We start from the raw sequence: 13,467 nt of genomic DNA, 5'->3' as shown, positions 1-13,467 counted from the left end.
CGGCTACACCACTTGTTTTATTGCATGCCAGAATAATAAAAAGCCTTTAAAGTTTAAAACTGTTTCACCTGGTCTTTGCATTAATATGATGAATGAAAGCACAGAACACCTAGATCAAGGGGCATTTTACATCTCCGATGAACTGTCCTTCCTACAGAACTACTCTGCTGCATCTGTGAAAAGAGATTTCTTATTTACATTTCTGAAAGTCCAGAAAATCTAGATACTCTGAAGGCCTGTAGCACAATTCTGGTTTGTACTTCAAGTACAACTAGTAGAAAACACTGAAATGCCTGGATTTGAAGAATATTCAAGAAACAGATATCATGACCTCTAATGATATTAATGAACTCCCGAGTGAGCAGCTGTTCAGGGACCACTGAACTGAACTTCGTGAATCTCAAAGATAAGTTATAAATGAGCTGACAGCTCAACTTTCCCTTTACCAAAGATGAAAGCAGAAAGAGATGTAGAGGTCTAAGCTGAAGACAATTTCAGACACTGAGTGTCAATCTCCATCCACATAGGAGAAGTATTTTCTCTTGAATTGGAAAAAAAAAAACCATCAACATTTGACAGAGGGAAATGCTTGATTTTGTCTGTCCTGCAACTTTCTTCCCAAAGGGTGGGAGTTAAGGCAAAAGAAAAGAGTGGCTGCCCTGCACTGGAGCAAGTCAGTCACTAGCCTAGGAAGAAGAGCCAGAAAAGCCAGAGGAGTCCTACCCAAGCCATTGCATGTATTCCTCTACCCTTCCTCTCCTCCCTCCCCAGCATGATATCAGTTTTCTGTAGTCCCTGAAGATTTTGGGGTTTTATACACACATCACAAGAATAGATCCATACCTGGAGGAATAGGATTTGCACACAGAGCAGAGCTACTTCCCAATGGCTGTGTCTGCATCTACTTTATGTGAATTAAGGAAGTTTAAACACAAGCTCACAGAGCACCCTGCTGTGAGTACTCAAACGTGCACCGACAACAATCAAGTACTTTCAGGACACAAAATCCCCACCAGCAGCTACTAAATATCCTCCAGCCTAGTAAATCCTTAAGCCTCAAACTGCTAAAAAGAAGGGAAACACTGCCGTAATGTTCTCTGTGATGCTAACCTAATATTATACTCATCTCTAAACGTCTACCAGCGGCTCTCATTAAAGACGAGATGCTAGGAAAGGAGTCACTGGGCATGAATCACTATGCTTGTTTAGAGCATGCTTTTATTTCATGGAAAAAGTCAGTTTTTGAAACAGCAAGCCGAAGCTCTGTTCTGGAAAGAGATTCAGCACCCCAATAGGAGAGGTGCTGGACCAGACTCATTTAACTTCCCCGCCAGTTCAGAAAGCCAGAAAAGCCCAGACACTCGCTTCTGTGCCAGAGAAGTTCACCCCTTAGGAGACAGGTGGCAGGGCTAGGAAACAAGCCACTTCCACGCCTTCTCAAACCATTACCTACAATTCGTAAGACACAATACCTATCCATTGCTTCTTTAAAAGCAAACTTGGAGAAAGTTATTCCTTCTCCAAGCAGACAGTGACAAACACCCCAACAGAAATAAGAAAAACACCCCCAAAAAAACCCTTACAATTCAGCCAGAGCACAGAGTAACTGGAAAAGGAAGGTCTAGACTAACTGGACAGAAAGCAGCCATCGTTTCCCCCTCCCCTAACTTTGATCTCAAGGTGGAGAAGGCCCCAAGCCCCCACGCTAAAACAAGCCATGGAAGGTGCATCCACCGTGTGGTGGATCTGAGTTAGGGTACCACAAGCCCGTACTTTATGCAATAAACTCGCTGCCAAACAAGGTTCAGATGCCAAACTAACGACTTAGCACCAGGGAGCACCTTGGGGAGCACCCTGCTGGCCTGGCCCTGCCCGTACAACAAGCTCAGAAGAGCCTTTTGCACTAAACAAACATTTCCAGCCCGGCGCTGCCGAGGCTGGTGCCGGTGCCGAGGCCCGGCCGCGCGGTACAAATAAGGCAGCGCCGCCGCTACGTACACAGCCCGGGCACGTCCAGCATGTTGGAGACGCCGCGGTCGCACATGTCCACCTCGGGCTGGTTCTTCTCCCGGCTCTCCTCCACCATCTTCTTCAGTGACTTGGACATGGCCTGGGCGGGACGCGAACACCGTCAGACGCCGGCTGTGTCCCCCCGCGTGTCCCCCCCCCAAAAGCCCGGCGGAGCCCCGGCCACCCCCCGACCCTCCCTGCCGAGACCCCGGTGCGGGCCGAGCCCCCGCGGCCACTCACGGCGCTGCGCTGCCCGGCGCTGCCCGGCTCCCCTCGGCTCCCCCCAGCTGCCCCCGGTCCCGCTCCCGGCCCTGCCGCCGCTGCTCCCCGCCCCGAGCCCGGCCCCGCCCGGCCGGAAGGGGATGGGGGTGAGGAGGAGGAGGAAGAAGAAGAGGAAGAGGAGGGGTGTGAGGAAGGGGTGTGAGGAAGGGTTGTAAGGGGCCCTCAGCACCTGGGCAGCGCCTCGCAGCCGTTAACCTGGGCAGCCGGACCGCCGCCATTTCGCAGAGGGGAAGGAGGCGTCGGGGCGCGCCTCAGGGCGGAGCCATCTTGGCGCCGGCAGCCCCTGGCCGGGGGCATCCTGCACAGGGCCCCGAGGCGCTGCCTGGCAGCAGAGTTACTACAAATGACATCCACTGAAAGAGTTATTAAAAGTAGTATCCACTGAAACCAGGGTGGTAAACGGGGAGGTGCCGTAACCAGCAAACGCTGGTCTGGCGTTGCTGTGGGAGTAGCTTCAGCTTTTCCTTTTTTAGAAATGATTTAATTTGCAGTAGCACGTTTCCCTTTAAGTGGCTCTTACTGCCTTCAGCCCTTCCCTGAGGTTACAGGCTGCTCTCAGGTCTGTCCGACAGAGCACAACTGCAAGAACTTCCCTTTATCTAGATCACTCAGCAGCTCAGCAGTCGCTGTGATGCACGAGCCGACAATGCACAGTTCATCTTTAGGATGAGAACCTGCACCACTTCCACGTATAACCAAGTGCCCCGATGGCCACCAGTCAGTTGTCTCAGAGAGCTAGGTGCCAGCATATTTACTGTTCCTCTTCAAAAAGGACAGGCTTCATTCAGTGGCAAAGGCTTAGCCAGCTTCATTGTCTATAAAAAAAGGTCCTGGCTTGCTTATCCCAACGAGCAGATCGAGCACACGAGCAGGTGACAAGATGTTCACAGGCTATGGCTAATCAGCTCACCTGGCTTCGCACTACCCTGTTTATGCAGTGATAAAACAACTGCATGTCACATTGCACGTGACCTGGATGTTCACGTTTGATCTCTATTGTAGAAGTATTTAGTTACTTCCCGTTTAATAAACATAATTTCCTTATTCCTTTTTGTCAGGACTGCTTTCTTTTCTTTGTCCTGGTAATTTCTTTTCCATCTTTTTTGTAAACAGTTCATGTTTCACTCGCATCTTCTGTGGGGTCTGCTTTGGTTACTGCTTCAGCAGACCTCCCATATGAGCAAACACACTGATGCCCTAGTGAGGTCCACACCGGATTTGACAAAGAGGTGATGCTTTCCAGCCTTCGTTTTAAAGATTTCCAGCTGCTCATGAAGCACTAAATACCAATTGGATGAGAAAGAGTGGAAAGTAAGTATGCATGACATGCTGGCCAAGTGTCTGGCTATTCCCTGATCTTGAAAGCTTAATTTTCAGGTTCTCCCATTAGCAGAAGCCCTGATGAACACTAATTTCCTGAAGAGGGCCTGTGCCCCTGCAGTAACCCTTTCTCCCCTCTATTTTCCCATCACCTCAGCGTATCTAATTCTTCCTTAACCCCCTTGACCCCAAATATCCCCAGCTCCCTCTGTACCCCTAACTACAGACTGGCCAGCTGGAGACCTTCCCAAATGCATGGCTCACAGTGCAGGCTTCTCCAGTGTGACCTTATTTGTGTCTCCCTCTACTATCCAGTAAAAAATAAATAGATAAATAAATAGATACTTTTATTTTTCCCTAAAATAATAATAATAATAAAAAAATACTGTTGTAACAGACACTTTTAATGCAAGGGAGCGTGTAATCAAAACAACACAACACCAACGTGCACCAGCAAAAACAGTTGTATATAGCTAGGCACTGCTGCTAGAAATTTATCCAACAAAATTAGAATAATTAGGTGTGATAACTGGCACATTATTTATTTGCTGATCTTTGCCTTATAAAAGCAAACTTCTAGACTTTGGCCTCTATTTTTATTATCAGATATTATAATTTTAAGCATTTATTTGTTAGTAATCCTGTATTGTTGCTATTGTTATTTTGTACAATAACCCATGCTATTAATTCCTATTACATTTCCTTTTAATCAGGACTGCCAAATAATTCTGTGGTTTTAGTTTGGTAGCTGACAGAAAAATAATTACAAGAAATATCTCAATTCTGGTGCCTAGGATGCTTATCTTGAGTTACTGCGGGAAACTAAAACACCTCCTTTCTTTATGAGCCAACTGAAAATTGTTTTTCAGCCAAAATACTTTGTAAGTACAATTGATGAATGTTTTAAATTGACCAGCACCATGTTTTGTAGCATTGTAGCTGTCCATCTTCTCTCTCCTAATTCAAATAACTGTAGGCCTAATGATCTCATTCTGTTACTACGTCTCATTTATTGTTTATAAGGAATAGCCCCACCACATGGGAAGGGCAACTGTTACGGACATTTTAGTGCTTATTCCTCAAATTATAGTCTTTTTGCCATTCATATATTACTGCCTCCTAAAGAATGTCTTTACGGAAGAATAAATAGATATGGTAACATCCAGAAGATTTACACATCAGTTAAACAAATGCAGGCTCTAGAAAGTGAAAACGCACATTCATTATCTGTGCGGTGTCATTTAGAGCAGGGAGGTTTGTAGCCATGCAGGTATTACGAGGCAGACATGCAGTATTCACAGCTATGGCTTGATCTATAAAATAGGCAGCACCGTGCAAAGACATGAAAGCAAAAATATTCCTGGCAGCATTGTGAAACAAAGCCATAAATCTTATTAAACACAGATTTTGTCTTCTGAACTATACACTACAAATATCAGACTTTTTTTTTTTAATATTAACCAAAAAAAAAAAAAAAGTTTCAGTTGTTTGCTTTTGCCATGCATTCATTTTAAAGCATTTTAAATGACTTCTTACCTTCCAAGACAGAAACATGGCTTAGCAAGAGCTCTCTCCTTTAAGGACCTTCACTTTAATAGTTCTGCAGTGGTATTTCTCTCGTGGTTCCTCATATAAGATGTTAGAGGACAGCAGTGAGTTGCTTTGTTCCTGTTTTTTTTTTTTTTTATTTTTTATTTTTTTTTTTTTTTAAAGAATGGGTTTGATAATTTACTCTAATTTTAGACTTTGACTATTTTTGGTGAGAGTCAGTTGGGCCAGATCAATTGAACTTTGTACCAGAAGCTTCATTCAGCAGTCATCGTGGACATGAATTCTCTGCTGGACTTTCATTTTCTCTAAAGAAGCTCGTGCATTTTACTCACATGTAAACAAAATTATGCAGAGATATAGAGTAGTTGTAACACAAAGATGCACCAAGCACTAATTATTATTAGGCTAAAAAAAAAGAAGCGAATCTTACAATTTTCTCTTCCTCTCATTCATCATGTTCTTCATTCTTTTTTTTCTGCAGAAGTTCAATCATTCTATAAAATTTGTTTGGCGTTATGACTGAAGTCATACCAAGGCCAAGAATTTATCTGTATCAAGAAACTGTCAGAAAACATTTCACCTGCTTTAAAACAAAACGTGATTTTTCACAAACTTTTTGAGCAACAGGTTTCAACACACTGCAGTCCCCATGAGGAGCTTCAGGCCAAAGGTTGTGTTGCCAGAGCTGGCCTCACAGAGATCAAATCTCCATATTGTGCAGAGTAACAGGTAGGCCAGCCTTGGCAGGCCGACCTGCGGGACAGCCGTCTCCTTGGGGAAACAAGTTTTGTGTCAAATAAACTGTAGGATGTGAGACTGCTATCAGTTGCAATAAGCCACTAATGAACTTCATTCATTAAAACCACGTACAGGTTTCTATTGTGTTGGTCAGTTTATGCTCTGATGTGCTCTTGGCAAGACCAAGGTTTAGCCTAAGAACTGATTGCCCATAAGGGAAGGGAATGCACTGCAAAGCACTTTCCTGCAGCAGCAGGAGCTGTTTGGGTGAGAGATGCCCTTCTAGTTCAGCTGTGGCTTCCAGGTGAGCTGAGCAGCAGGCTGGTGAAATAATAAAAAAATATACAGTGTTCTTGCCAGGCTTATTCTTGCCTAAAATCTGATGCTTCTGTGACCATCCACCTAGCAGCAAGAGACAGCAACCAGACTCTGAGGGGACTCAGCCCTGCACGAACTGCATGAACCCCCCGATGATTCATAGGAAGGTCAAAACCACAATGGACACACGTGGAGTCCCATGATGCTGCCATCCACTAGGAGGAGTAAACCCCTTCCTGTCTCAGCAGGCAAACAGCTGAAGCTATGCTTGACTGTGTCTGCATTGTCTTATGAGTTCCTATATTCAGAGCTTGTTTTGTAGCTTCATCTCCAGGCAGTTCAGATGACGTTATTTTCTTTACTGCCTGTGATCCCTTTTATGTTTTTTTAATAAATTTAGGGACAAAGATTGGATTGTCCCTTGATTACTAACATGAAATCAGTTTGGAGTCTTGAGCCAAAGTTTTCTGGGCTGCTAATGTGAAAATGTTTAATTCCAACATGTTCTTTTGTGTCTTCCCATATTAATTTCCTGTTCTGCCTGCAGGTCAGGAGGACATATGTGTCTCCTAGTTTGATAGAAATACAGATATTTCTCCTTTTTCCATGTTGTACGTTAGCATGTTAGCAGGCATATTGTCTGTACCTAAGCTAGATTTTTCTTGGTACTTGGAAAATTCTAAAATGCTGTCATACATCTAGTCTGCTTGGCCAGGTCTCTCTCTCTACACCATAATCAGACCATTCCTGAATTTTAAATAACTTGAATTTTATATTGTGTCATCTACCTTTTTGCTACCCTTGTTTGTTTTGTGTTTTCTGGATTGTATCTTAACCAGAATAGCTTCTCTCCAACTATGAAGTTTTGTTTGTTTGTGGAATTACGCCTTTTTGGACATTCACTGGGAAATCTTCAAAGAATTCCCAGATTTTGTTAGAACTGTCATTAACACTTACAATGTCACTTATCATCATTTATTGCAACAGTCACTTTAAGGGATTCATTTCACTGTGTGAACCATTGTCCTCTGTACACCCCAATAACAACATTTGTTACACATGATGTGCATTAGCCTGGGGCAGTGGCACAATAATGTTAGTAAAAAGTCAATCGATATTTTTATATTTGCCCTATTCTGAAGCTGTATCTGTTTTATAAATGTCTACGAAGTGGCCCGCAAGTTGTCTAGGAAGGTGACATGGTTGCTCAAAGTCTCACAAGTTTTTTACAAATTCATTTGTAAAGGAGATTTGGAAGCTTAAAGATCTAAAAATAATATAATCACTGAGATGTGTGCGTGTTGAACAGGCTCTGACATTGCTCCTTGATGTGGTTATGGTTTAGTACCACAACACGTCTTTGCTGTGCTAAGCTTTACTCAATGCCTGAGTACTTTAGTCAGTCGGGTTCTTACACCCAATGTGAAGTGTAAGAGAAGGTTCTTCAGCCAAGTTATCTCTGTAAATGGCCGCAGGACAGGGGCCATATTTTAGCAATGTCTGATTTTATTCTAGTTCAAATAAAGCTAGCTAACATGTAACTAGCACAGTTGGACTTGATGATCTTGAAGGTCTTTCCCAATCTAAATGATTATATGATTCTATGATTTACGAAGATGCTTGGGACAAAAACACATAACTCTGCAGAACTAATTAAAGACAACTTTGTATCTTAGCTCCTCTTAACAATTTCACACTGAATATTTTGTGTTTAAGTTTTATCCTGGCTAATTAACTTTTTATAGCCTTAACTGTAAAACTTTTTGCACATTTACAAAAGTGTTTGAAATGGTATAGAAGAATATAAAAATATGATTCAAAACTGGCAAAAACTCATTTTCACAGTTAGGTAGATAATTTATTCTCAGTACAACAAAAGATTACATTTTTTGGACAGAACTTTAAAATTCATAACAGCTGTACTTACAGTAATCTTTAAAAGGCCTTACTTCAGTTGCAATTATCATAACTGGATTTCAAACATATTTTATGATCTAAAGTGTCCTCAGTATAGCAAGGAACGGTAAAGTATTTCTCATGTGACGTTCTAGCTCCTCCAACTCAACTGGAATCCTGATGGTAAAGTCACATATTCGGCATGAAATTTTATATAGACTTGATGAGATGTAGCAGTGAATGGAGCAATGTTCGTATCCTAAAATTAAAGACAACAAGAATGAAAAGCTTTACCTGTCAGCTTTTTCTGAGAAAAAGCCAATTATAATGTTGAAGCTGAGGTACAGATCTGCTCAGAGAGTGGAAGGCACCTCGGGTCTGTGCTAGATACTGCTGTTGCATTTCTTCCATAGGGTGTTAAAAATATTTAAATCACAAACAGCAACTGAATTCAGAGAAAAAAAGGCTTGATGATACCACCCACTAGGTGTCACTGTAGGGTCTGTATTGAAAAGCTAAGATGCCACAGAAACCTTACACTTTCACTTCCACTAGTCTGTATGGAACTTCTGCCAAAATCAGGGAAACAATCTTAATTATGACACAGTAAAGATTAATTTTAACCAGTTTCAGGGTCACAGACAGTAGGGAATACATACCATCCCACAGTATGGCCCAGCGGGGGGATAGCTGGCATCTGGCCCATTGTAAAGGATCAGATAGTTGTTACTGCAGTCCCCCGGGTCATCGATGCTGATGAAATCAAAGTTCACTGTGACAATTCGTCCCTTGGGTGCAGTAATGGCCCACTCACAGTCAGTGTTGTTCTGGTAAGTCGCAGGGTACCTGGGACTAGCAAACGTGCCAGTGCTGCCGTATAATGTTCCTCCACATCCTGGAAATGGACACAGTTGATTAGCTTAGAAGACTTAGTTTTACAAGGTACTACACAATGTAGTACAGTATTAGTAGCAACACTAAAATACAGAGAGACACTGTGGACTGGAACGGTGCGTATGGATAAAAGCATTATTGCAACGAGACAAAACTGCGGCTCTAGCTTCAGCAGCCTGAGCAGAATATGGAATGGGCATTAGACATACGTAAGGTTACTCTGCAGTGCTTTGCTGATGTCTTAAGCTCACTCCAGTTAGTTAGTGCCAAGGGCAAACTATGTCATCCAGCTATTCATTCCTATTTCATATGCCATTTATGACTAGGTCTATCACCCAGTCACTACGCAGCGTTATAGATATGTTATTTTCCTGAGGCAAGCGTCAGTCCTCCTCGGGCTTAGCAGAGCCTAGATCCCACAGCCTATCACAAATGAACTACTAATGACATAGACTGAGTCACTACCACCACCACTACTCTGTGGTCCCAAGATAGATAGATGTTCCTTGTATTCTCTGACCTCTTGGTGAAAGATGTAGACTTAAGTGGACCGCATCCTCTGAGGTTGCTAATTAGAGAATAGGGTCGGCTATGGGTGCTTGGGAAAGCCTTAGATGCTGGTAAGTCAAGGCCCCACCTGAGCTGGCTGGATTCCATCTTTGTTTTCCTTCTGTGTACAACTGCTTAATGCAATTACTTTGCTATTACAGCCTTACCACTTGATGATGAGGTCCAAGTGATTTCATATCCATCACGTGCCACTGAAATATCACTCTTGAAACGAAGGTAGACAACATGATTTTGAGGGAAGATGGGGCTGGGCACAAGGTTTCCACAGAACCTGCCAAGCAGTGGTGATTGCACATCACTCCCATTTCTGACCTTCAAGGGACAAAAATAACATTGTCAACATTAGATCACTGTACCAATTAAACACAACTAAAATTATACAGTGATGCAAGCACAGCACAAAATATGTATAGTCTTGCATAATTGTCATTTAAATACTTTTATTTTTCCTACTCTATATCCTTACATAGAAAGAAAAAGAGACTATTAGGCAGCCTGTCTGAGCTTTGTAAGCAATTGCACAGAACAAGTATCATCAGCAACTGGTAGCTAAATTTTATGGTGTGGTATATCTCCTGAATAATAAACATTACTTGGCTAGTAGCTAAGATGTGCTTTTGAAATTCAAGTCCATGTTTTAATTTTCATAAGAAATGTTAATATTTCAGATGAAAAGATTAATAATTTACTCTGCAGACTATTCTCTTCCCTGGTCACATAAAGACACAATTCATATTATGTAGCTCAGATTTAAGCTGATGCTTTTTTTGAGCTCCAGTAATGGTGAAGTTCAGATCCATTTCTTGAGACAGTAAAGAGGGTATTAAAGGAGAACTAAATGGGGATTCTGCCACAGACATCTGATTTTTGTAATCCAACTAGTGAATAGGGAAACCTTCAACAAGTATGAAAGGACAGAGTAAGTATTGTGCAGGATGACATGCTTTTTATTGACACAAGGTACCTTTGCAAGTAGCCTACATTTGTATTACATCTCTCTCTCTCTCTTTTTTTTTTTTTTCTGGAATTAAAGTACTCAGACCTAAGGCTTTCCATTCATGCGCAAGTGTTAATATCAGATTAAAAACTATAATATCAAGTGTTAATATCAGATGAAAACAATAAAACTATCCCAGTTTGCTCTGTAACTGGGTAACATCAACACAAGGTAGGTAAAGATGAGTTGGCTAACAGCAAAAGTATTTATTTATTGGTTTTAGACTTAGAATAGTGTGTTGTTTAACCTCTTACTATAGTACCTCAGTATTTTTCACCATAAAACTGTAGCAATATAGTAGTTCCAAAGACAATGTCAGTTCAGATCATACTTGATCCAAGACTGTTAATGTCTTTTGACTCCAGCAGAATTTGATTTAGGCCCACAAAATAGAGGTACTGGCTTAATACCTCTAGGAAGTCACGTGAACACTGGATGCTGTCCTCTAAACTGAAAGCATGGAAAAAGAGAGAAATGGTGTGATTCTGGGGAGCTCTCAGAACAATAGAACAATCCATATTATTGGGGTGACGACCAGGCCACCCAGGGCTCTTCAGGTAACCAAATGGCTGGTTATACTCTCTGCTGCAACCTAGAGAAAAAAAGACAAATATATGTAAGCCTTGCAGATCTTTTTATTGCTTTTCACTGTATGGAATCAACAAAGAGAATGGTAGGTAGATTTTTTCAACAATTCTTCAGGCTTACCTGTAGCTTGATAGGTAAATCTGACTCCATTATTAATCCTATATTCATCTGACTTGAAAGTCACAACGGCAGTGCGATCATGAGAATAAAACTCAGGGACTGGAAAAGTGTCAGTGCCGCAGAATCTCTGGGCTGATCCTTGGCTGTGCTGGAATTCAGTACATGTCACAAATTACTTCTACATAGGGACACAACTTGGTTTTCTACTTACAAAACTTTAGGTGAACACATCTTTTAGCACTTTCTATACCAGATATGCAATCACATTTTAAAACTACCATGGAAATCACTTCTTAATTTCTCAACATTTTGTTTGATTATGGTGTAAAGCAAATCAAATGTAATAGGTATTTTCATGACAAAGTATGAAACGATGAAAGAAGGTTTGGAATAATGTAAACAAGGCACATAAGCAGTTGTGGTTTTTGTGTGGGTGTTATTTTTTTTCCTAGTGCTTTCTACAAACACCCTTCTTGGCATGAATAGTCATTTTATTATGGTTCTTGGATGGGACAAAGTTTAATTAGTTTATGAAAGCTTGTTGGGCAATACTTTCTGGGTGTTAAGTTCGGCAGCTCTGCTAGTTGGTGCAACTGTGAAAAATTGTGTAACAATTTTTAGGTCATACTCAATGTGTCTGTAAGTGTGCTTCCATGAAGTCACTGTACCAGCTGACACACCTCAAGTGGGGCATAGTGCTTCATGCTTTGCTCATACTCCTCACATAGAATCATCAACTAAACTATTACTAATCTAAAGAGGGGAGTTCTTCCCCTTTCGAAAGAGTGAGGGGAGCTGAATGTGAATGGGGCATGGTATCAACTGTAAATTTCATACCGTTGGTGAGTCCTGGAGCTCTAGGTAGTTCTGAGAGCAGTCCTGGCTGGAATGGAGGTGGAAGGCCTCTACCACCACTCTGACTTGCTGCTGTGGAGGGGCATCAATGACCCACGTACAGAGGGTAAATGGTGGATATTCACCAGGGAAGTGAGGAGATGTTGCGGACAGCGAGGTAGAAGTTGCATTATATGTTCCTCCACATGGTGCTGTTTAAAATAGTAATAAATGCATCATAGACTGAAAACCTTTCAAACCGGGGAAGAATGTTTATTTATTAAACAAAACTACCCTGGACAATATCCTTTTGTATATATACAATGTATGTATATAATCTGTATGTAGTGTATACACCTATGACTCTAGAAGAAAAAAGGTAAGTAGAACACATTCTAATACTGTGTCAATGTGTGTCATAAAATTAAAATAAATGCTTTTTCACTGTAATATCAGTGTACTTATTAACAGTCCATGATAGAGCATTCTTGTTTTGCTCTCCAGAGTGGCAGGCACCCCACAACCCGCCCAGACCAAAGAGAATTGCACAGGGGTCCAGCAGTGCTGCTTTTAGCTTGCTTATAGGTGCTCTGTAGCCCTATACTATGGACTGTCTTTGCCCTTCCCTGGGTCCTGTATCTGAAGAAAATGTTAATGATTTATTATTTAAACATATATTTCCACAGAAGAGTCACAACAATATATATATGTATAAATATATGTGTGTACTTACGATCCACTGTGATGTAGGTAGCATTGAAACCCTCCCTTTCCACAGAACTGTCTGTGACAAATTTCACAGTCAAGGAATTACTGGTAGAAAGAAAAGGAGCTGGCACTGTAGATCCACAGAATGTGCCAACTAAATTGGCATTTTCATTAACTCCATCATAAAGCTGAAATAAGAAAAGCATATAACACACTAATAGTTCAGGCACAAAACCCACAAATAAATAGAAATAAATTTTTCTGACCCCTCTTGACATTGCAGTTTCTCTTACTTGAAAGCACATTAGGTGCTCCTGTGCTTTAACAGGATGTTCTTGATGACTACAATTATTCACTGCCATATTAACTCATTCTGTTGGATAGTGCAAATCTCATTATGGAACATTCTGGTCCTGTCTTAGCAAATCCATCAAAATTTTATTCTATTTTAATTTGGGGTTCTGTGTTCTTTCTTAGAGTCTCAAAGCACTTTTCAATGAGAAAGGCTGTTTTTATTCACCAAAATGTAAAATTAATTCCTCATGTTATTGAATATTTCTGATGCTCAACAGGATCTGTAATACACTTTGGAGGATCTTGTTTAGCAGCATTCTACCATCTGGTCAATGTTTTATATACTC

The 13,467-nt window shown here is 41.3% G+C and overlaps 2 protein-coding genes across 3 annotated transcripts in view; both read right to left on the bottom strand.

Annotated features, from left to right (window-relative positions):
* RSU1 (Ras suppressor protein 1) overlaps positions 1-5,286 on the bottom strand; it is a 100,650-nt gene extending 95,364 nt beyond the window's left edge. Inside the window, exons 1-2 of one of the 2 annotated variants that reach the window (XM_035316232.1) lie at positions 5,149-5,286; positions 1,999-2,110 (exon numbers count right to left, since the gene is read on the bottom strand). In XM_035316232.1, the coding sequence (XP_035172123.1) occupies positions 1,999-2,110; positions 5,149-5,166 (130 nt within the window). In that variant the 5' untranslated portion in view covers positions 5,167-5,286. Of the gene's footprint in view, positions 1-1,998; positions 2,111-2,265; positions 2,335-5,148 lie in introns of those variants that run through there. The other variant, XM_035316233.1, reaches the window with a different exon arrangement.
* Positions 5,287-8,055: 2,769 nt separating this feature from the next.
* Positions 8,056-13,467, bottom strand: part of CUBN (cubilin) — a 141,638-nt gene continuing 136,226 nt past the window's right edge. The window contains exons 61-67 of the mRNA XM_035316223.1: positions 12,852-13,014; positions 12,122-12,330; positions 11,285-11,432; positions 10,987-11,168; positions 9,726-9,891; positions 8,775-9,010; positions 8,056-8,374 (exon numbers count right to left, since the gene is read on the bottom strand). Coding sequence (XP_035172114.1) covers positions 8,267-8,374; positions 8,775-9,010; positions 9,726-9,891; positions 10,987-11,168; positions 11,285-11,432; positions 12,122-12,330; positions 12,852-13,014 — 1,212 coding nt within the window. The 3' untranslated portion in view covers positions 8,056-8,266. The remainder of the gene's footprint in view (positions 8,375-8,774; positions 9,011-9,725; positions 9,892-10,986; positions 11,169-11,284; positions 11,433-12,121; positions 12,331-12,851; positions 13,015-13,467) is intronic.

This window comes from Oxyura jamaicensis, chromosome 2 (genome assembly GCF_011077185.1).
Source record: "Oxyura jamaicensis isolate SHBP4307 breed ruddy duck chromosome 2, BPBGC_Ojam_1.0, whole genome shotgun sequence".
Taxonomy (NCBI): domain Eukaryota; kingdom Metazoa; phylum Chordata; class Aves; order Anseriformes; family Anatidae; genus Oxyura; species Oxyura jamaicensis.
Note: the sequence above shows the minus strand (reverse complement) of the source record. Positions and strands in the feature narration are given on the sequence as shown.